This window comes from Seriola lalandi, unplaced genomic scaffold (assembly GCF_002814215.2).
Source record: "Seriola lalandi dorsalis isolate HSWRI2012SDOR001 ecotype SW California unplaced genomic scaffold, Sedor1 jcf7180002052126, whole genome shotgun sequence".
Lineage (NCBI taxonomy): Eukaryota > Metazoa > Chordata > Actinopteri > Carangiformes > Carangidae > Seriola > Seriola lalandi.
Genome location: NW_019522679.1, coordinates 228,346 through 252,338, shown reverse-complemented (window position 1 = coordinate 252,338; position 23,993 = coordinate 228,346). Strand labels below are relative to the sequence as shown.

Here is a 23,993-nt window from a genome sequence, read left to right as displayed (position 1 = left end):
TTTAAAAACAAAAGTACAGCATGTATGCAAACTGATAAAGATTATTACATTATTGCTATGTTTTTCATTAAAATAGGACTTAGACTAAAATATAAATAAAATATAAAGTGGTGGACAATTGACCTAATGAGAAATTTTCTTTGGATTTCCTCTATATCTCTTAAAGAAAAGTTTAATGGCGGCAGGCGATTTAAGAAAATGGATTTATTTTTCTGACAAAAATAGTGTATCTGTCCTGGGACTGACGAGAAGCACTTCCAGCGCTATTCCTCCTCATCCTCCTCCCAATGAGAGACTCCCTCCTCAAACCCTCCCACATTTTCTGTTTGCGCTTCAATGACATCACAGCTTTAAATATTCCCGTTGCTTCTCCCACCGTCCTCATCGTCACTGCTCAGCCAGCGTAAAGAGCCTCACAAGCCAACGATGTGTTTGTAGTTCAGCCAGCTTGAAGTTTAAACACCAGCGTTAAAACAGTTGTATCCGGCAGACACCTCTGCCTCCTCGTCCGCCCCGCTCAACACACTTTCTGCGTCCAGCACCGCGGGTACTCCTTGGGGGAGAAAAAGCGCCTACTGGGATTGAGTGCGGAAAAGAGGGTGGTGGAGAAGTGGACCGAACCAAGTCGGGCGTGGTAGCAAGAAGAAAAGAAACTCATCTTTGTTAGCGAAACTTCACAAAGTAGCATCCACAATGTCGCTGTCGGTACCGCAGAACGGAGTAAAGGCGGACAACGAGCCCGTTATCGAGCTGTTTGTGAAGGTAAGACCGCAGCACAAGTCGTATGGGAGAAGTTTTTCATTGTCGGTTAAACCTAACGTGTATCAGTTCACAGCGATGAGAAATGCTTCATTACTGGTTTGGGAAGGAAAATAACGCTATCGATATTATTTCTACAGACTAGGGATTTGTTTAGCTAAGACCACTTGAGCTAGCAATGCGTTAGTGTTTCACTCACGGGGGTCTGTATTTGATATAAAGGCTGGGAGAAGATAGCTAGTCACTTGAAGTGAAAATCTGTAGGTTTTACATCCATAACCCTCTCTGCCATTGTGGCCATGTGGAGCCTGCAGTGTCACCAGCAGGGCGGATGCAGCTTGCGCCCCCCCCCCTCGCCCCATCGTGGGGAAGGACGAGCCTGCCATGCTGAAAAACTGGGCGCTAATTCGGTAACAAAAGCTCAGTAGCTGCGGTCCACAGCAGCCGATACTACACTTTAAACATGTGCACACTTGCTGCAGTTGTATTTCTAAGTTGATTGACACAATATGCAGGTGATGGATTATGTTAGAGGTGCATACATCCATACATCCATCCATACATCCATCCTTACGGCCATGAATAGACTCAAACCAGTCATTTCAGTGTAAGTTTGGTGTTTGGATCATCAGTCTGCCACCATAGATCTCTGAAGGATAGACTGGTTCAGTGATGGCCTTGTTAGAGATTATTTATAAGACAAGGATATGACAAAGAAATTGTGGGCTGTTGCTACAGTATGTTACAGATCTACATTTACATCTGTCATTAGTGGTGTTGGTGCTGTATTGTGTGTTGTTATTACTATGAACACAGTTCTTTACATTTACATATGGTGACACATCAGAGAGCTTGATGGATGACCTACAGAGAAATCTTTTTTTTTTTTTCTACAGCACCACTGCCTTTCCTATAACTGTACTCATGCATCAGATCGTCTCTGCCTCTCAGGGGTGACGCTGATGATTGTGGTGGTGGTGGTGGTGGAGGGTAGTGAATGGCTGTTTTCTTTTCTTCAGCCTGTTGCTTTGGAGGGCGGGAAAATGACAGAGGAAAGAAAAGGGGGAGAAAGGGGCTGTATACGGGGGCAGGGGGAGTGGGAGGGGGTATGAGGTCCTGCATTGCCTGGGAGAGTATGTGGGTGGTAGTGCAGTGGGGTGTCACTGACCACAACAACAAACACTTAATAGTATGTGTATGTTTACAGATCTGAAATACATTTCTTATTGCTACTTATGAGAATAGTTACTTGTGATAAGCCTAATTAAAAATGTTTATTTACAAATCCACCATATTTAAATTTAATCATATTATGCATTTGTAACCTTGTGTACCTGGCTTCTGTTTTGGGGTGTGTCATACTGTCAGCTCAGGCCTGTAAAAGTTTGATTCTCTGTCTTCCCAAATCTGTCCAGATTCAGCACAAATACTGAAATCCTTTTCTTGTATTGTTGCTGTTGACTCTCTAAAGGGAGTCCTTTTTGTTGTGAGGTGTTGATGAGGCAGAGAAGCAGAGGCTGATGGGAAAGAACTGGCCAGCATTATTTCCTTAACTACGTCCCACAGCCTCCTGGAGAAGTTACATCATCCCCAGGCCTGGAAGGTTTACATATGTGGCCAACTCTTCCCTCCCAGCCCCTCCCTCTTTGGACTGTGCAGCCCCGTTGTGTACAGAAGTTTCCTCCATTGTGTGTTTTCTCGTTGTGTCTGTGTGGGGGGACATGATAGCCTCTCGTCTCTATTGCTCTAGCGCGGCTGTGTGTTACCTACATGTCCACATCTATTATTGATGCCGTTGTTCTTACTGTGCTGCGTTAAACACAGTCATGGGGGACAATGGCAGGCATGCAGGTTGCCATAGGCACACTGGTGCGAGCTGGGCCTCTGGGAACAGCTGATAAGGAACTGTGTGTGCTGCTCTCCATGCACAGCAGTGTCAGATCTGTTAGGGCACTGCCACATATCAGAGCTGACTAATTATACTTCCAGTACATGAGTCTCCACAGTGTCTGTCTGAATAGACTGAGCAGTGATGGCGCTGTTAACCCATTAACAGTAGTTGACCCTCCCACTTTAGAGACACTTAGATGATTTCGCACTAAAACTTTTCTACCTGCAGGGTTTATCACAACAGTCGTAACATTGCTATGGGAACACTTGACGTTAGACTCATCTTCAAGGGCGGTGAGGTGAAGCTCAGCATTGTCAGCATTTTTTTGCTCTAAGTTGCAAATGAGTGTGATATAATGACATTGTAAGAGGGAAGGTCGACCCTTGACCTCATCACAGTACGGCAGATTAGATATCATTTTGCACACGAGGAGTAGTCTGCTCTGGTGAGCTGGAGAGGTTCTCCTTTCCAACATCCTCCCATGTCTATTTCACTTGGCACTTCCACACATAACATGGTTGAAGTGGTAACATGAAACCCTAAATCTGATGTATTTATGTGCTGTGATAATTGTGAGACGTTTTTCTGTGACTTGAAGTCGAGAAGAACAAAATCTGCAGCTCCGTATAATTATGTTGAATCATCGCAATTCAAGTTACACTTTGAAATCTTGACTCTTAAAATGAGGTTCATCCATTTCTCTATATTGATCATAGCACTACCTGATTGAATCAGACGGAGTGGTTTTCTTCAAAGCTGCTCTGAGATGAGTCAGGTGGTTGTATTGCGTTACTTCTACTGGATGGTGAAAGAGATTCACTGTTGTTGATGTGTATGATTCTTGTCATTAGTACAGGCCTGATTATGTTTTCATTCAGTTTCTCACAGCTTTAAAAAGCTGCTCTGAATTATTTCTGGCCAGATATGCTGGTGCTTCCTTTTCCGCCACCATATGTCCTGACTATATGGCAGTGAACAGAATATGGATGAGTTAAGACAAACAGACAAGCGTTATCTCTACTTGTGTATGCGTCTGTCGGCTGCAAATGTGCCAAGGTCACGTTACTGGTTGGAAAGCCTCCTGCTGCCTCCAAACTTCCATCCTCTTGCCAGCAGTGACAGCATAGCCAGTAAACATGTTAGAGAAGTGCTTTTAAGTCTGGATGGCATAAGAGCCCATCTGTGTTTGTGGTTGTCCTTCGGGACAGTCTCTTGGGAACAGTGGAGTGGAAAGCCGGCAACATGGCAGAGGTCCCAACAAAGTGGCACTTCTGTAGGGATGATCAGGGTGAACAGTCAGCACACTCTGTAGGCGCAATTAATAGTCAACACACATTGCAGTGCCCACTCAGATTTAAGTTTCACTTCCATGTATATGAGAAAATATGCTACGGTCCATGTGAAGTCATAGTAGACACGAGGAGTCTGTTCTGTGAGGTTTATTTAAAAGGCCTTGGGAAGAGCAGCTCATGTCCTTTTGTGCTATCAGCCACAACACGTGATAATCAGAGTTGTGACATGTGATGTACTGTTTTTATGGAAACACAATGACCTTTTTCAGCACTTACTTTGCTCAATGCTGTTGCATGAAATTACTTGCAAGGCCAAGTGCTACATGTACATGTTTTTATCAGTGTACAGTTGATCCACAGGATGATGGTAAAGGTATCAAGTCATAGCTCTGTTTGAATGTCACACTAAAATTTGCTTACTGTTTGCATATTGCTTTTCAGTTAAAATAAACCCTTTCTCTCCCCCTTGGTGGCATGGGTGGTATTCTAGGCAACCGAGTGCTTTTTTTTTTTTCTTTTTTTTTTTAAATAGGAAAATCGATGGCAGAGTTTATTTTTCCCCAAGCATATAGCAATGCTGCAGTCAGCATCATGAGTTAGGGTACAAAGATTAATGGCGTGTTACTGTTGTAGAGTGCTGTGCTGTGCTGTTGCTGTGAATTTGCTTTTGCAGCACCTGACCTGTCACTGCTTCTTCTCTGTAACGATCTGGTTGACTGACTCTCTGGAAACTGGCCTAATCCTTCTGGCAGCGTGTTATTACACCAAATCGAAGAGGGGCAATCAGTCTTTGTATTTATACGGGGAGGCGTATTAAGAACTTATTTATGTTCATGTCAGAAGATTATAGGATTGATCTTTGCTACACATGTGATCCCAGTTGTGCCTGAATAAATGTATCCTGTATGATATCATGTTGTGCCAAAATGTCCAGAGGAAAAGTTGAGTTCAATCTAATAGGCAGAGGAAGAGCTTGTCTCATTTGTTCTCCCCGACCAGGAAACCAGTGGCTAATGAGGCATTTCTCCTGCAAGCTCAATGACGGGAAGTGAGGCCAGCCCAGAACAACATAGATCTGAGACTTCAAAGATTGAATCCAACCAGATTCAGAATTCTTGCTAGTTCATGGTGCGTTTTACTTGTGAGCTAATAGGGCTGTACAGGTCGCTGCAGCAGTTGTAACCTACCAGGTCAGGATACAGAGGAAAAACGAGCCTCTGACTCACCTCTGCTTCTCTGTTACATCATCTTCACTGTCAGAGGAGGTGAATGACCCCTTAAATAAGTGAATCTGCCCTCCTTACTACACATGTAACTTAATCAGTGTCAACATGATCCAGTCTGCTTGTGTTTCACGTGCTACGTTATTTGTAGCAGAGCCAACTGACCTACTGATGTAACCCAAAGTGAACCCGAACATGGAGAATAGGGTGACAGGGGGCCCTCGGTGTCCCATACATCCATTGAGGTTTGGCGGTAGAAGACTGTGGCCAATCCCAATGTCCGCCCTCACAGACTCGCAGACACCCCATGAGGGTTTAGGACTGTCTCACTGTAAAATCATAATTTTTACAGACTTTGCCTGAGGGTATTACCAGCATTTCATAGCGTAGTGATGTTAAACACAGGGTTACCGTGGTTGCCACGGGATGCCCAGAAGCGTTTTAAAAGAACAGTAAACAACTCCCATAAAGTGGAAAAAACAATAAGATGGAAGAAGAAATGCTAACAAACAAGCATGGAAGGAATGAACCCTAACGCTAATGTTACAAGAAAAAAGAAGTTTACATGTAAATATAAACAGAGCTCAGCGGTCACTGTATGAATGATGGCAAGATGATAAATTCCAAATCTGCTTTCATCAGATCTGGTCCAACATTACTATTTTGTTTACAAACAGGGAGCGAAGGGAGGAAATAAAAAATGTAAAATCAAAAGTTCCAACCCCACAATTGTACACATCATATTTTGGCATCGTCAAAGTAACGTGATATGTCACAAAGTGCTGTCCTGTTCCTTTTTGTAAAATTTTGAGCCCTTCCAGCCTCTCGTACTCACCAGGTGATGTCAGTGAAGTCTGTGAGGGGTCAGGGTTTAGGCATTGGGAGGGACATTAGGATTGGGCCTATTAGACTAATGAAGCTCTTCACTAGTCAGTGTTAACATTAGCGCTACTCGGTTAAAGCTGAAATTAATTATTTTATATTCTGATGAAGTTAATCTTGAGTATTGAGTTTTAAAAACAATAACAGCAGCTCACATTGAAGTAGTTGTGACTATTTTAAACTAAAGTTAAATATTTTAATGTTGGTTTGATGTGCTACATGTTATGCCACGCAATTTATTACGTGTGATAATATGATGCATAAATATACAGTCTATGTCCATGCAAACTTTAAGGTTTGTGCAGAAGCTGCTCCACAAGTGTTTTGCATGTTTGATTTTTATGATGTGAAAAGCTAGGCAGTATGTCTCAGACTGATGCTGAAAAACATCTCAATTGCTGGTCAGAGTGGACACAACCAACCAGAACACAGCCAGTGGCCAGAGAGAGAGAGAGACGCACTGTCTGCTCAGAATTACTGATGAGGCCTGTGCTTGTTTGGCCATGGTGCGGGCTTTGCTGCCATGCTGATCTGGCTTGCGTGGTAATGGCATGCTGGCACTGTGTTTCTGCCTGAGGGAGGTTCACAGCTGTCTAGACGAGACATTTGTCCTAAAGGAGTCACTACAGAGTTCATTTGGGTTTGAATCAAATCTTTACAGCCTTGTGCCAGTGACATTAGCTTTTTAAAGACGTTTCAAGTTTGTGATATTTTTTTGTTTTCAGGGCAGACAAGCGGTGAGCAGTTTTACGTCCTTTTGCAAATGGAATGAAAAAGAGGGCAAAGGAAGACAAAAGTGGGTTTTATGTATGTAGGTGTGAATGTGTGACTCTGCCCTTGTCTTCAGTCTGGGGTCTATGATTGTGTAAGTGGGTGGAGTTGAAGCCGGAGCCGACTTCAGTTTGCAGCTTGTTGTTTGTATTAGACACTTGAAACAACAGAGCGAGGGTGATTGTTGGGTCCCTCGGATCTCCCATGTGGCTGTCTGTTTGTTTTTCCATCATTTGGGATCTGTATTACTCATCACCAAACACTCATCCTGTGCTCAATTTGCTGTAATCTTATCTCCTACAGTGAGGTTAAAAACAGTGGTTCTAATATTATTGACTTGGCCTTACGTCATTGCTGTAGCATGATTAAACCTCTTTTGGACTTAAACTTCCAATTTTCCACAGAAACCGATGGTTCTTAGCGCTCATGTGCTCAGGCACAGAGGGTCTGTGTCTGACTGGTCTTGAGGTTTCCACTGAGTGATGTCAGCCTGAGTCAGAGCCACACCAAGGATGTGATGGCGTTTCCATGATCCAGCAGGGTCTGACTCCTCAGTACACTCATTTCTCCGAGTGGTCAGACTCATCACCCACTCAGTCCAGCCCTACTCAATCAGACATCGAGCCAAACCTCACATTTTTATGATAGGCAAAATCCGCCCAGAGCACAGAGCATCAAACTGTTGAGAACCAAAAGATGGCATCAGATAACTAGTTTTTGGAATTCATACTTTTCTTTACTTATGTCTATTTTTCTACACCTCATCATTGGTATCAGAAGTCTCTTAGTTACAAGTTGTGACTCTAGATGTCTCATTTTCAAGGCCCAAAGATTTAAAACAATCTGATATTTTACAACAGAGCAAAGATTTGAGATAAAAATATGTTTAGCAGAAAAAAAAAATTCTGTTCCATTAAGCATCTCATGAACGCCTCAGATTAATTCCACTGTCAGTTAATCCAAAACAGCAAATCCCCACAATAGAGAATGGATTGTATTTTTGTTTGAAAAATGACTGAAGTGATCGGCTATCGAGAGAGTTACCAATGATTATTTTTCTTTCAATCAATTAACCGACTGTTCATTTCAGCTCTACCTTCAGTGGCCTTCAAAACATCATTCTGATATTTTGCTTAGACAGTGCATAGTTGATGCTGATGACCTGTGATGTTTATGATCTTAACCTGTCTCTATAAGTATCTGCCCTGCTGACATGCTCCCAAGGTATCAAATCATCCCAGGTGTAGGGCTGTTGTTCTGCAGCTGGCCTTGAACTCTGATCTCCCTTTTGGACTTGGACACATGACAGAGTGTATGTGTCATGAAGCTAATTTACAGCTTTCCCTTAAGGTGGCTAAATTTAGCGAAGCCGACTAAGAGCATCGTGGGCTGAGTAACCCTGAGTAACAGGCAGGTTTTGGTTCAGCTCCACAGTCTAGTCACAGCCCTAACCTCAGCTTAGCCTGCATACTTGTCCAGCAAACAGGGAGAGGCGTTGCCATGACGTTGCCATGGCTGCACACTCTCAAACAGACATTCCTGCTGTGTGTCAGAGCAGGAGGAGGAAAGCTGCATCGTCAGTTCCTTATTCGGTCAAAGTGTGGCTGGAACTTGCTCAGCTGCCCACCCAATTTAGAATATGAAGTGTGCTGGGGAGGGAAAGGCACGGGCTGCCATGTTACTAAAATTAGGCCGTGAGCAGAGACTGGGAGGACCATGCCCAATCTGAACAGGATCCATTGTCCCTGAGCGCTGGCTACTGTAACTGTGATCTCACATCACCAGTCTAAAAGAAAAAACGTTGTCTAAAATAATGATGAGTGTTCGTTAAAGAAAGTGTGAGAAGTCGTAGAACAAAAGAGGGAGAGGTTGAGTTGAACAGCTCTTGCATTTTATGTGGCTACTTGTAAAGTGTTATGGGGCTGAACTTGTGAAGAGGAAACCTGTTAAAAGTGCAGATACCTTCAAGTGCATACATGGCCACATTATGTTCAAGGCTGTTAGGTTTAAGGCCTTGCATCATCCTTATTACTCCTGGGATGTGCTCATTACATCAGTGAGTACTTGAGCAAAGTCAAAGAGGAAGTGATAAGAGGAATGACCTCACTTTTTTTTAGAAGATACTATGTGTTTCAGAGACATGTCTGGCCCCTGACTGACTGAGTCTCATTGTGTTGCTATGGGGCCACACTGTCCTGTACGCAAATAACATCCGACTTGAGCATGAGTCACACCCTCCACTGGGCAGCTGTGTGTGTTTGGTATTAAATAAACAAGCATCTGTTGACTCGCAGCCCATCTATTGAGCCTAAATAAAGCACAAGTGTCTGTTACCAGTAGTCAGCTGTTGCTGCTTCTCTGGCCCAGACTTTATTACAGCCGTTTCACATCGGGGAGAAATCTCAGTCTGAATCTTTGTGAAAGATGCTCCGTCGCCAAGATGTGAGTCATTTTTGACACAGGGAGGCAAAATAGCAGACTGCACACTGGGCGCAGCTCAGTGTTCTTGTGAATGCTGCTTGTATTTGGAAGTGAATTGCTGGTTTACTTCTTGGAAAAAGTGCATCTTTTTCAACTGATGTGCCTTACCTTATAAGGGCCGGTTTGAAACAATTTCTTGCCTGGCTTGTGTGTTTTTATTGGGGTGTTTTTTCAACCCCTGCTAACTGGTGACGTTCTTCAAACTCTACAAACAAAAAGTGCTTTGTGTTGTTGGTGTATAGAAGGTTCTCCAGAAGCCCTTTTTCTGAATGTCACACTATAATAATAGCGGCTCTATGGAAAGTGTTAGTAGGGTAGAGGATGACGACAATGTTTGGAGGGATTTTTTTTAACCTCTTTATACTGTTTTTTTAGGTTTTATATAAAAATCTAGTTTTAGTTTTTAATTTTCTTTGATCAGCTGAGGTCATCCTCTTGATGCTTCTTTGAAATGTTACTCAAGACAATTTTTGCTGAGGATCACCTCACATGTGTCCACACAAAATGTAGGGTAGCTCCTCCTTAACAGCGCAGTAGTTTATGTCACAGACAGCGGAAATGCAGCCCCACCAGCATCGTCACTTTGACTAAACAAAGCACCCTCTTCGGTGGGAGTAACAGGACATTTCTGGAATAGTTTCTCCCTCCTCCCCAAATGCCAAGCACGCCCCCCCCCCCCCCTCTACAGAGGGGCCCAGGATAAGGGGAGAGGAATAAAGGGGGAAGAGGAGGAGGAGGAAGAAACAAGCAGTGTGCCAAACAGCACACAGCCCCTGAAGCTCACTGTCTTTTCTCCTCCTCTCACTTTAAGTATCTATTATTGCTTGATGTCTTCCATGTCAGTTAGCACTACCTATGATGCCTAATTTCCTCCCTACTTCCAGTAATCTCTCTCTCTCTCTCTCTCTCTCTGCCTCTGCTGCCATCTCTCTCCCTCTGCAGCAGATCCCTGCTATCAGTGTCTTTGGCAGAGAGCTGCAGTCTGCTCTGCTGCAGACTCCAGAGGGTAGGAGCCTTGCCACGGCTCCAGGAACAGACGGAGAGAGAAAGAAGAGTGTGCAATGTCTTTCTCAGCTGCTGTGGCCTTCTTCTTGGCCACTTGAGACACAGGACTTAGATGAACTCAGCTTAAAAGCAGCTCACTCTGTTCGAGTATATTAAACACCTTTGGATCAACTAATGACACTGCAACGTGTGGTTTGCATTTTTGTCCCTACAGAAAGAGGGCTCACTTCAGACGCTTCACCTGTGAATCGGTAATCCCCTCCTCACTGCGTGCTCTGCTTTCCATGTCATATGTGTCTGGCCATTGCCATGGGAACAGTTGCTGTGCTGCATTGCCACTCTTGATCCAGCACTGAATGGTTCTCTGTAGGTGTAGTGCTGTGGGGAAAATGGAATAATCATCCCATTCATGTCTTTCTGATCCCATAAGGATCAGCTAATGTCAGCTGAGTGTGGTAACGGCCGTGAACCACGATACCGCCAACACTTCACGGCCGCAGCTTTATTTTGGAATTGAATCATGTAAGGTGAAAAGGGGACTTTCATTGGCTGAACAAAGGCAGTGATCTAATCCACGCTTTTCAGATATTGAATTCAGGGGGGGGGCGGGACAGCCACAGTACAATGGGAGCCAGCAGGCAGATCAAACAGAGCCATCCCACTGGGCGTCACACAGAGGACAACAGCAGCCAGCCTGTCCGCACCAGCAAGGAGCTGCTGGACTGGCTCAATGCGTCAAAACAAAGTCCTCTATTGAGGACAGTTCAGAAGCTGCATCTCGGATATTAAACAAATATTCTTGTAACAGCTGTTGAGTTGAGATCTGATTTAAATTTTATTCTTATCTTTGCAAATCTGTCGGCAACTTCGCAAACATTATTTGTGCAAAAACGAGTAATGTCTTTTTTTTTTTTAATGTCTTTTGCATGACACACACTGAAACACTTTGCATACCACCTCTGCAGTTGCAAAAAAGAGAGTAAAAAAAGGAGGACATATGCAGAGGAAGCGCAGTGAATGAGGAGTGACTGACGACACAAGAGGCTGACATAATAGAAACGATATTCAGCCGCTTCACAGAGGATCTGCTACAGTATTACACTGAATGAAGAGGTGCATTCCAGGGCGCAGATACGTGAATGACCTCCATGCTTGTCCTTGTGAATAGATGAATACGGTGCATTCTTTTCTTTTTCTTTTTTGCCTGCCTTGCTTGGAGAATGACATACCTCAACACGCTTGGCATCCACAACTCTGCATCTTTAATAAAGGTTGTGATGTAAATCTGGTGATTTAAGTATGTAAGAAGTAAAATGTAGACATTTTATTTGTTGGTGTAACGTGAATGGCAAGGCGCAGATGAGAACAATATCCGATTTCGGTTTCACAATGACGGCTCTTGATTTTTACCAGCAGTGTGGCTTAACTGGAATTCTAGTAGGTTGTCTCGGAGAGGACATAACTGTGCGGCAGTCATCATAGCAGATTTCATTAAGATACTGCGCAAAGCTCAGTTAATCAAATGAAATGCTTATTCTTCCTCCTGATGTAGAATCCAAACCATATTTGTCCTTTTCTCCTCACTCCCTACATGGCTACTAAGTTTCTCTCGTCCATTGCAGGGGTGTTCAGACTGGATTTCAGCTTTTCATTATTATCAGCTTTCGAAAAGAAAGAACTTGTTTTGATTTGGATATTAAAATCCCATCTCAAACCTGAATCCTGTCTTTGGTTCTGTTGCTGAACGATGAGCGCTCACCATTAATTCCAAGGGCGCACACCACTTCCCATTGATCTCGTTGTCACCGCCACCGCTCAGTCTTGTGTTTGTGCAGTCTAGCAAAAGGGGAAACAAGAGGCCATCCGAGTCTTAATCACTCCAGAAGTTTCCTCTTACTCTTAGACAGCAGTTTGGCAGATTAATGGAGGAGGAAGTGTGCTGAAGCATTTAAAACAAGGGGCTCTGCCCTCTACTCTTTCCCTACTCCTCAAGTGTTTTCGAGGGCAGCCTGTAATGTGTATGAAAGAGTCGTTGTCTGAAATGGGCCCTCTCCGGGCGAGTGGAGTGAAACGCCCCAGGCCGTAAAGATTGTGCAACAGAGATGTGATCCCTACTAAGATTATTGGGCCCTTTTTTCGTTTTGGCCTCCGCTATAAGCCAAGTGCTATCAGTGGTAGAAACTTGTTACAGATGTTTTTAAGATCTTGCTATCTTGTGTTTTATACGTGCAGTGATTAAATCCTGGCCGTTTCCACCCTGTACTTAATGGTCCCGGTGAGATAGAAAGAGGTGTGCCCTCTGTCTTCAGGACTGGTATCTGTGATATGTTGCTGATAGTTAGTCTGCTCCTATCCTAACTTGCTATCTCTCTGTATATTTAAGGCGGGAAGTGATGGAGAAAGCATCGGGAACTGCCCCTTCTCTCAGAGGCTCTTCATGATCCTGTGGCTTAAAGGAGTCGTCTTCAACGTCACCACAGTGGACCTCAAGAGGTGAGTCCAGCCCCCATCCTCCTCTTCATCGATATCCTCCTCTGCTGCTGCTTGTCCTCATTTCATTGGCTGGGATTAAAAAAGATATTCAACTTGTTTTCCTGCCACCCATTTTCTGGGTGTTTCCACAAAGGCCTCAGTGCCTTGAAAACGCTTTGATGCAGCCCCACCTCTTAACACGCTCGCTGCTTCCCCACTGCTTATTTGGTTTTCCCATGACCCTTTCCCAGGCCGGAGAAAATCGGAGGAAAATAAACATACAGACTCTGGAGGGTCTATTTAAGGTTCTTAACTCCACTCACTTCCTGCCTAGATTTTGGTGGGCAACATGTTATTTTTTTATGCCTGGGATCAGAAAACCAGTGATCCTCTGCAATTTTGTCTTGCATATATATATATATATATATATATATATATATTTTTTTTTTATTATTTCATTTTTCCTCCCAGCTGCAAGAGAACGTGCTTTCACATGTGGATTCCAGTACCAGAAGCTCTTTACCAAACCCACTATGTTTCTGTCTGTGTGATTCATCTAAATGCTCCCTCAATGTTTTTTCCACTTGCTAAGCCAGGACAGGCAAGTGCCAGATTATTTTCAGCCATGGCTGATGGTCAGATGGACGTCTGGTTTCTATGGTTTTTTTCTCTTCGTCACGTATGTTTGACTCAGAGATTCAAATTTCTGACGTTTTATTCCACAGCGTGGTTCATCCATGTGGCAGCTGGTTCAACACCAGTCGCCTCCCCCTCCTCCTCCAGGACATGGGGATCACTGCGTGCTGACAAAACACAACAGAGATGTACTTGATAAATACTGCGGCCTTTCTATACAGCTAAGAGGAAAGCAGTGTCCATTTGACTAGCTATTTGGTTTTAATGCATGCCTGCACATTCAAGATGAGTGCATAGGTTGCCAAAGAACATTTGCATAATTTCCCTGGCAGAAGGTCTGTAACATAAAACAATGCATGCTAGTATCCTGTATAAGGCAATGGAGGATGTCCGCCTACTTAGCCGTGTCTCTTTACCACTTGCTCCTCAAACAACCCTTTGTTCAGCTGGAACTGCTTCAGCCTTTGCTTTTTCCATGCAATATACTGTCTGTAATCTTGAGTCAACATAAAACGGCTGTATTGCAAAAGGAGGCGTGTGTTTGCCATATTCATGGTTCGTTTTATTGCAGTATTTAAACTGAAGAACGGTTCGTGTTGTTTCACTCATAGAAGGACGTGGAAGTCACATGTCATTCCCCTGTGTGGAGATGTTTTATGTTTCCTGAGTTTAGGTCTTGTCTTGAGTCAAGGCTTTTGTGCTAATATTTGTTTCTATGATGAAAACCTCAAGGCAGCTTCTTACCCACTCCTCAGTGATATCACCGGGTGAGGGTGCCACTTCCCTTTTTGCATGCCAAAGAATTGAAGTCATTTCCCGTTTTTTGCGCCCTTAGATGACTTATCCCAAAAATCAGCCACCATTATGTACACCATCACACCACAAACCCAGACCATTTTAAGACTCTGTGTGGATGGATGTTGTTTCATATATTAGATCAGCAGCGGATTCACACTGTCTGCTATCTTACACCCATCTGTTAGGCTCTGAGCTGTCGAGACACTGCTGTGTTTTATGTTGTCGTTATGGAGGGATTTAAGCATCTGGGTTCTGTGGATTTCACAAGCGAGTTGTGTTCACACTACTCATTCGATACATGCTCATTTTTGTTTGTGTGTCAGTGTCATCTGTCTGCCAGAGGCATCTGGTACAAAATGTGCTGGTTTGAAGGCCAGAGAGAAGGGGACACACAAACACACTCATGAAGACAAACGCACTCAAACACAGTTAAAGACAGAGCAGCTATAGTTGGATAAGGAGGACGGCTGGAAGGCTCTAGAAAAATGTGGTTTAAAGTGCAGCAGGCAGAGCCACGGCACACTTTACTTGAACTGTTTTATTCACATATTTAACCAGAATCAGACCAGTTGTGACTCTTGTCTCATTTACAAGCCCTTTATCACTAACTCAGTGTCAGTAATCTGTGTTCTTTTACAATTTAACAATCTGAACATATTTTAAAACTTGCAAACATACGTTATAAAAATGTCTTTAATTGGTTGCATGACTCGGCTCTGCTTGCTTCAGTCCACTGAAGTTGCCCTACTCTCTGTCCTCCAGGAAGCCAGCAGACCTCCAGAACCTGGCCCCCGGCACACACCCACCTTTCATAACCTTCAATGGCGAGGTCAAAACTGATGTCAACAAGATCGAGGAGTTTCTTGAGGATGTCCTCTGCCCACCCAAGTGAGTGCTTTCTCACCCCTGTGATAACAGCTTGCTAACACACTGCTGCCACAGTGTGGTGGCTTTTACATGATCCATTAGCATGTAGCAAAGGTAGAGAGGCCTTATGTGGATTTAAATTGAGACACATGTTTTACTTAAAGGATAAGGCTGACAATATTCTATAATTTTCTTTTCTTATCATCAACAAATCCCCTGAATAGAACAAAACATTTTCCATGTTCATCTCAATTTTTTGAATAACAAATTTGGGTCTATGGCACAGATTAATTAGCTGTAGACAGTAAAAAATACAGAATATCACCAGACATGTACTTTTTTAAACTCTTCTTATTTGTGTTATGTATGTGTGCTTGTGTGCAGGTACATCAAGCTTGGTGCAAGACACCCCGAGTCAAACACAGCTGGTATGGACATCTTTGCCAAGTTTTCAGCATTCATCAAGAACTCCAAACCAGATGCAAATGAGGGTAAGTTTCCTGCGTATGTCTCATACACACACGCACTAGAGTCTGGTACACTGGTTAACACTAGAGATCCAGAAACCTCCCTATTGTGCAGGGAGAGTCATCTGGTTGCTAGGTGACATTGGAAGCCCTGCCCTGATTGGTGGATTACAGCCTCACTCAGGAACACAGAGCTTTTGTTCTGCTGCCTCCTCCTGCCCGTATGCTCTCTGTCTCACCTGGCTGAGCTCTCTGGAAAACCACAGAGCAGCTTTCCTGAGAATGAACTAGTGTTCACATTCATCCTTCCTGTTCTTGGTTTATGCACCGTGTCCACCTCCTGTGAGAGAAAGCCAGCATCATAAACTTAGAAGATAAGATAGGAATAATATGAAAAATATGTAGTCTTTTTGTCTTAGAGTTTCTGAATCCTGGATGAAACAATTTGTGGAATTGCTTCCTGGAAGGATGTTTATAATATTGACAAAATACCAAGATTTTGTATCATGTTTTCATTGGCAGTTCACCACGCTGGGAAAATATTGAACCATAGTGAGCTGGATGTGAATGCCAAGGCTATGTCAACAAGAGTTTGAGGCTGAATCTCATGGTTCAGTGATAAGTGCTATCCAAAGTGCCGGGTCACATCTACTCTTGGACTACTGATCGGGGTTGCAGCTACATTCATTTCCTATTTTGCTAACAACAGAATAAAGTGTAAATGAATAATCTATAGATGGATAGATACAAGGTGAGACTGGGTTAGATTGTACAGGTGTTGATGATGCAGCCATGTCCTGTATTTATAATGGTCACACTATGGCTTGTCTCGTGGTGAAATGCTGCCCTCATGTGGTTGATCAGCATACAGCTGAAACAGATGTGGTGGAGGCCTCAGGAAAAGTATGTCAAAAGTTGATTATTTGCTCATGCTGAACATATGATTAAACTTAAAGCAGTGTTTACTGTTTTTACAATATCTCCTGTTTCTCCTCACAGCTCTGGAGCGCGGGCTACTGAAGACACTGCAGAAGCTGGATGAGTATCTTTGCTCGCCACTGCCCGACGAGATCGACCACAACAGCATCGAGGACGTCAAGGTGTCCAACCGCAAGTTCTTGGATGGTGATGAAATGACTCTGGCCGACTGCAACCTGCTGCCCAAGCTGCATATAGTGAAGGTGAGTGAGTGACACATTGCTGACAGTATATTTAGGGGAAACTTCAACTACTGGTACATTGAAATAGGCGGCCTCACGTAATTGCCAGCATAGCTCCGCCCAGCTTCAACCTGAGCAGTGGGATCAGCATGAATAAGATAAAACATTCTTCAAGATGGAGGAGTCATTGGTTGAAGTGACTGCTAGTATCAGTCTACCAGAGAAACTGTTGGTGTTAATGTTTCTCAAAATTAAATAAATGGTTTAAGTTACAAATCTGTAGGTTTGCAACTAATGATCATTTCCATTATCGTTTAATCAGTTATTTCGCTCAATATACTGTAGGGAATTAATGTAGATGATGTCAGAAAATAGAAATCACAATTTCCCAAAGCCCAGTTTTATCTCTTTTTTTTTTTTAATGTCTTGTTCTGTCTAACAATCGAAAAACCGAAGATACTGTACCACGGTAGAGGACAGAGAAAAACAGAAAATCTTCACATTTTAGAAGCAGGGACTCGTGAATTATTAACTTCAACAATTAATCAACCACCAACATTGTTAATTAAGTAAAGTCACTGATCAAAGAGGACTGTTTTAGCTCCACTATAATGCATATATATATATATATATATAATAAAATGTACTGAAGTCTGGGAGAGGCAGAGTGTCCTGTTGCTGGTCTTTCTTGTTTAGAAAGATAATTAACATCTAACATCTCAAAGTATAAAAGTTGCTTATAGCACCTCTTGACTATTACAGCTATTAGTCTTTTCGAGCTTATTTCTTTAGCTCTTCATGACAGTTATTCTCTCACAATGGCCATTAATCATGAGATAATAATATAAAATCCTACAATAGTTGTACTTTTGAGTTATTTTTTTAAAGTTTTTATATGTTAATTATTTTATAGGGCTGCAACAAATTATTTTCTGGATTTTAATTGATTATTGTGGAACATGTCCATCAGAATTTACTTCAGCCTAAAATGATGTAACCACATTCATTTCTTCCAAACAGTCAATTATTTGATTATTGAAATACCTCCAAATAATTTTCAGTTGACTTCTTAAGAAGACTTAAAAGTGAAATTGTTTGACAGAAGATTTTTGTTTTGATTTAGATGAGCTGTAAACTAATACAAAGAAATAGACATACATACAAATCATGCCGAGTTAAACATAAGGGTTCGTTGTTCCATTTTTGAGCGTTATTATTTATTTATTATTTCCTTCATTTATGGACTATGACGCCTCACTTTCCCTGCAGGTGGTAGCCAAGAAGTACAGAGGGTTCGACATCCCCAAAGAGATGACGGCCATCTGGAAGTACCTGAACATCGCCTACACACGCGAAGAGTTCACCAACACCTGCCCCAGCGACAAAGAGATCGAGATCGCCTACGCAGACGTAGCCAAGAGGCTGGTCAAATAAGCTCCTCTGTCCTGACATCGTCCTTCCATCCATCACCCTACAACCTCCCCCCTCTACACTCCCTCTACACCTCTCTCTCTCTCCTCAGCACCAGGACTGATGTGCTCATTCACGAGAAAGAAAAAACTCTGGACTTCTTTTTCCTTCTCTCCTCATTTAGAGCGAACCCCCCCCTCGCAATGCATGAACCTTTCCTGATCTTTTTTTTTTTTTTTTGGCCTCAGATTTTTATGAAAATCTCTTTGGTTGGTACAGCAAAGGTCACAGTTGTTCCATCTTAAATTGCGTTTGTTTTTCATTTGCTGATGAATGTTGTGAGGTGATGAGGTGACGGAGAAGCAGCCAGACAGTGTATCAGTGCTTATCAATGTCGGGAGCCTCATCAAACACACTCCCTGATAAAGTGACCTTCAAAGTGACCTTCTCTCTGCGAAGGGGAAAGGTCATAAGCTGTTGTTAATTTTCTGTTGTCTGTTTGATGTTGAAGTCACTCTCTCTAGGTTTGCTATAAAAATGAAACACTGAGAAGCTGTTTGTTTTTTTGTTTTTGTTTTTATTTCCTGTCTTTTGGCTTATTAAGACGTGTTGTAAACAGTGTTGAAGCTTCAGTGTTTTGGCTCAAGTATTTGACAGGTTTAGGTTGAAACTGAAGCTAATCCAAACCTGAGTGATTGACATATCAAGCAAGAAATGCTTTATTTTAATGTTGAGCTGTTTAAAAATCAAAAAATAATTGTAACTACAGGTAAAGCTACCTGTTATTCATGCTCTGATTTCCTCATTGCCTCAAACAGGCAAAAGTCTTGTAGCTCAGCTCAGTAGAATTTTAGGAAATTTCCTGTACCGGCTGTAGAAATAACAACTCAGGAAAAATGTAACCTGAGGTCTAAAAAATATTCAACCATATGTAGCTTACAGACACGTCCAAGGATGTATCAGTGTTTAGACTGGCCTTTTGTAAATCACCATATTGCCATGGAAAATGTCCATATAAACACTAGCAACTCCTTCTTCTCCTCTTCTCGAAGGAAAGTCTCTACTTTGTTCGTGCTGACTGTAGTGGTAGTTTGGATTACACATCGCAGACCAAAAAGCGGCACATTATTCTGGTCTCACTGTGGATAGGATGACACCGGCCATATAAACTAGTGAAGTCAAAAAAAAAAACAGAAGAAACCACACATCCTCACTGTCCGTTTCTCCATGGCCTACAGGATGGCGGACACTAATGTGCGGTCAGGCGCCAGGAAAGGCAACACTTAAGATATTTATGACAAAACAAACCAAGGAGAGCAGCAATGAAATATACTGTATACCTGGTTGAATTTCACGTCCTCTTCAGTGTGTAGATTGATCTCAAAGGTAGTGAATGTATGTTATGATACAGTAGCTCCAAAAGTGCTTTAGTGAGGATAAAGCAAAATCTGTTTTGTTTTCTCCAGTTTTCAGACATTTGTTATGAAGCAAATTTGATAAGAAAAAAATAAAGGAATTGTAAATATTTGTTTTGATTGCTCAGAATTCAATGTGTAAATTTTATACATGTCATCTGAATTTTGAAAAAAAACAGGCCATTTCTCGCCTGCTTGGATTGTAATTCTACATTAACCCAGCTCCTCTCTGCCTTACTTGTTTTCTCTCTGCGGATGTTTTTGCAAGAAGGTTTTTTTCTGAGATCATTTCATTATAACATGTGAAGTTGTACAAAGAAATATCCAAGCTACGTCATGGCTTTTTTTTTTTTTTTAACAATATTGACTGAATTGAAATAAACTTCTTATTGGCACTCTGACTTGTGTTGTACAACCCTTCAGTCTTAGTATCTGTCTTGTCATATATAAGAGATTGGGCTGCCCTTTGGCCCTCAACTCTATTTACAACTTGCATGTTTTCAGATTACTGTTCATAGCCCCTATCAATATCCCAATTTAGCAAGTCCTCCCTTCAATTTCAAAAAGACTAGTCAAAAAAAGTCCAAGATGATTACCAGTGTTGCCATCACTCACTTCCAGTGGCTCAGCGGCTTTACTGCATAAACAGCCCAACTCCTAAAGTTAAATGGATGTTTTTCAGCCTTTTATCTTAAAGAAGCTATTTGCAGATTTTGCTCTTCCTACATGGGCAGTGTTAGCATTAACAACTGTTTACTGAGCAGTCTGGAAGAAACATTGTTCAGCCTCAAACTTCATTCCTTTACTCACCAAGAGCTGCCTCCAGAGGTGGAGAGTAACATAAATATTTACTCTTGTCTCTGTCAGGCCATTTCTTCTACTGAAGTTAGCATGCTAACCAAGTAGCCCTGGCCCGTCTTGTCCCTTTCTGATAGCGACTCACTGACGCCTCCAATCTGCCCTGAATATGTAGCACTGCTCAGAGGGTGTATTATAACCTCTTGTATTTAAAGACAGCGATGGCTGAAGCTCTTGTGAAGCGACTATCACCACTCCCTGCAAGAAACCACAATTCAATATTTTTAATATTTTTATAGTCCATAATTTGAATTAAAAAACATTGTGAATCGATCTAGAGGTCACCAACACAGAAATATAGAAAGGTTTGGGGACCCCTGGGCCAAAGCGTGTTTGTTTACAGCTCTCTCTCTCTCTCTCTGCAAGGAATGTCTCATGTGGGTTTTCACCCACTGTGGGCTCCACCTCCCCCTGAAGACACCCTCTCGCAGTCAACTCGACAATGTTTTTCAGCCAATTCCCTACTGTTCTGAAGCACACACAAACAACTCTATTCTGCAGGGATGATTGCAGCCAAAGTTTCACAAGAGAAGAAAAAAAGGAAGAAAAAAAAGGTGTGGGGGTGTACAGTTTTTGGATGTTCTCCAGATCATTAAAGTGTCATGTTGCAGCTCCAGACATTCTCTGCTCCCTTACTGGTGAACACTGAGACACAGTCTCCACTTGTAATTCACTGGGAGGAAATCCACCCAGACACAAACAGACAGACGCTTGTGCGTGTGTGTGTGTGTGTGTGTGTGTGTCAGTGTGAGGTAAGAGAAGACACAACAAGGCTGGATATTATTCAGACCACACACTCATTACAAGCAGGGTGAGTGTATTAGTGTAATTGGTTAATGAAGGTGAGGCCAGAGGGAGCTGAGAGTGTTGTTTCTCAATCATGTTGTCTGTGTGTGTGTGTGTGTGTGTGTGTGTGTGTGTGTGTGTGTCTTTGTGTGCGTGTGTGTGTTTGTGTGCGTGTGTGTGTGCGTGTGTGTGTGTGTGTGTGTGTGTGTGTGTGGAAAGAGCAGGGCAATATCACACACCATGAGAGGGAGCCAACCAGTCAGCCAAACTATGAACCCACACAGCTTGCAGCCACAGTTGTTGCCCTCGATCTTTCTTTGTTAGGATGAGAAAATCTTGTGCCCTTTAACTGCAGGGTCGCAACTTCTTTAGCCCTGATATCCATTTTTGCCGTTATGCTTTTACTTCAACAGGTAAATCAGTCAGCTGTGTATTTCTTTACTCCTCTATAGTTCAGTGGAGCCTTTTCTGTTTGGCATTGACTCTTTCTGTGCAGTGCCAATTCAGTTTGCAGGTTTTACACAACACCCATTTATACAGCTGGCTAAATATTTACACTGGTAAAGTAGCTCACTCAAGGGTACATAGTGATATCCCAACTGGGTTTTAGACCTACAATGTGTGAAAACCCTTCTTTGCATATGAACTCTGTGCACCTGACATTTGATGTGGCTGTAGGTCACCACATTTGATTTACTGTTGATTGACAGCACAAAGGCCAATATGTAGAAAACCCATGGCTATGAGAGCATTAGGATTTTACACAGATGTTTTTTTCTGAATATGAAAATAATATGTTGTGAAATATCTTTTCATTTTTAATTTGACCACAATTTTCTACTTGAACGCATTACCCTGCCTCTGTTATGACAGCTTTAGATTAAAAGAAGGATGAGTGTCATTTTCATAGCCAGTGTGCCAGTATTCAAAGTTCACTAGGGCCGACAGGCAAGGCCTGTCATTGTCTATTTAAGATATAAGCCACAATTGAACCTCAAGGCCAGACTTTGAAGTGGTTTTAGAAGAGCTACAAACTGTATTTTGAAGTAGAAGTAAAAATATATAAATATTTAATTTCAAATCATAAATATTTTCATTTTCAAGCAACATAGTTCTTGACGACCACAAGCATCAGCCTAAGGCAGTGGCTTCTGACTATTTTTGCTGCTTACACAAAGCAACTTGAGATCCATTGTCACCAGTTGCATATTTTACTGTATATCTGGATTATGAACCAAAACAGGGATTTTTTTTCCTCTGTTTAATTTTAAACCATAAGATGTAAATGTATCTAGGAATTGAAAGAAAAAGGTGAGGGAGAGGGAAAAACAAAAACATTTAAATCTGCTTTTGTATTTTTACCACTCAGATCTAACTCGTCCAGACCCCTTTGGTTTGGAACCAACTGCCTAAAATGGAAACTAAGGCACTGTTACTACGTGGTGATTACCATAATGATAATTAAGTGGTCATAAAACTATGCATTTCCTATTTTTCAGCTACAACATTCAGCCAATTCAAATGAAAATGAGGAAACATGTTTGCAGAAGCCAAGCTTGTGTGACATGTAAATGAACTAATAACATTAATAATGGCTGTATTCCACTCAGGTGTGCCAGTCTAAGGGTTTTGGTATTGTACCCACTGGCTCAGTGGCTGGACTTACTGGCACACCTGAATGGCACAGAACCATAATTAATGTTATTAGTTCCACCTGTGCTTCCCCTGCTCTGAGAGGTCATCGTGTTCATCATAAAAGATTTTAAAGTGACTAATTTGGCACCATAATAACTACATACAATGATTACACAGCATAGATATTGAATAGTAGCTCGTTAGTATTAAAAATTAGCCACAGGTGTGAAGGACAGCTAATGAGCCAATCAGAGCCGAGCAGGAGAAGTGAAAAGACAGCAGTTGCCGGGGCCTGGTACAGGCCACGCAGCATGTTGTTTTGATTGTTGTTGTTGTTGTTGTTGTTGTTGTTGTTGGAGGACGAAGACGACGACGACGACAACGGTGAAGTGCAGCCATTCCCGTCATACTAAGGTACAGCAGCAGAACTCATAATGCTTCCCATGGCCTTTATCTTTTGCTTACATCTTGAGAAATGTTGGCCTTTATTCAGAAAATATGCTGGCATCAGCTCGCGTGCTCCAAAATAGGCCTACACGTAGTCTGCGACTGGTTAGCGCCGAGGGTATGTTGATCCTCCAGCAAGGTGTGTTTTTCTTGCCAAGCTTCTTCAAGTCGTACAAGCTGTCATTGACCCATCAGCTTGTGTGTCTTTCTTGGCTGCAACAGAGAGTTTTTGTGTGGCGGCATATAGTTACTCATAAATAGGCCTATATACTGTGATAGCTCTGAAAAACACATCAATATGCTAAGAGTGATGGAGAGTGGCACCCTGAAGGAAAGTAGGAAACTCGATATTTTTATATATTTGGTTGTTTAAACAGGTTTCAAATGCAATGAATATCAATAGTTTGGCGATATACCTGGTGTCAGGAGGTGTATTTTAAAGGTTCATTTCACTTAAATTAGAAGAAACTGTATTCTCTCAATCAGATTAGATTTCTGCTGCCACACAAAACAATGCAGGTGACTTTTCATATCATTGAAGAAAATTAATTAAAATCTGCCAATCTTTCCAGAGACGGTGTCTCTACTTACTTATAACAAGTAATTGGCTTTTTACTCAATTTAGTGTGAAACTGCACTAGTACAAATTAAAGTCTCAGCGTTTAAAATGTTATTTAAGTAAAAGTAGTACTATTATTATTAGCAAAATGTGCCTAAGTTGTTAAAAGTAAGCACTCA

The 23,993-nt window shown here is 42.1% G+C and overlaps 1 protein-coding gene across 1 annotated transcript; it reads left to right on the top strand.

Moving 5' to 3' along the window:
• Positions 1–375: 375 nt before the first annotated feature.
• On the top strand, positions 376–19,930 carry clic4 (CLIC family member 4). Its single transcript, XM_023399888.2, has 6 exons — positions 376–762; positions 12,688–12,797; positions 14,973–15,098; positions 15,462–15,568; positions 16,544–16,725; positions 17,974–19,930. Exons 1-6 carry the CDS (start codon positions 694–696, stop codon positions 18,136–18,138), a joined length of 759 nt encoding a protein of 252 aa, XP_023255656.1. The 5' UTR covers positions 376–693; the 3' UTR covers positions 18,139–19,930.
• Positions 19,931–23,993: the final 4,063 nt, after the last annotated feature.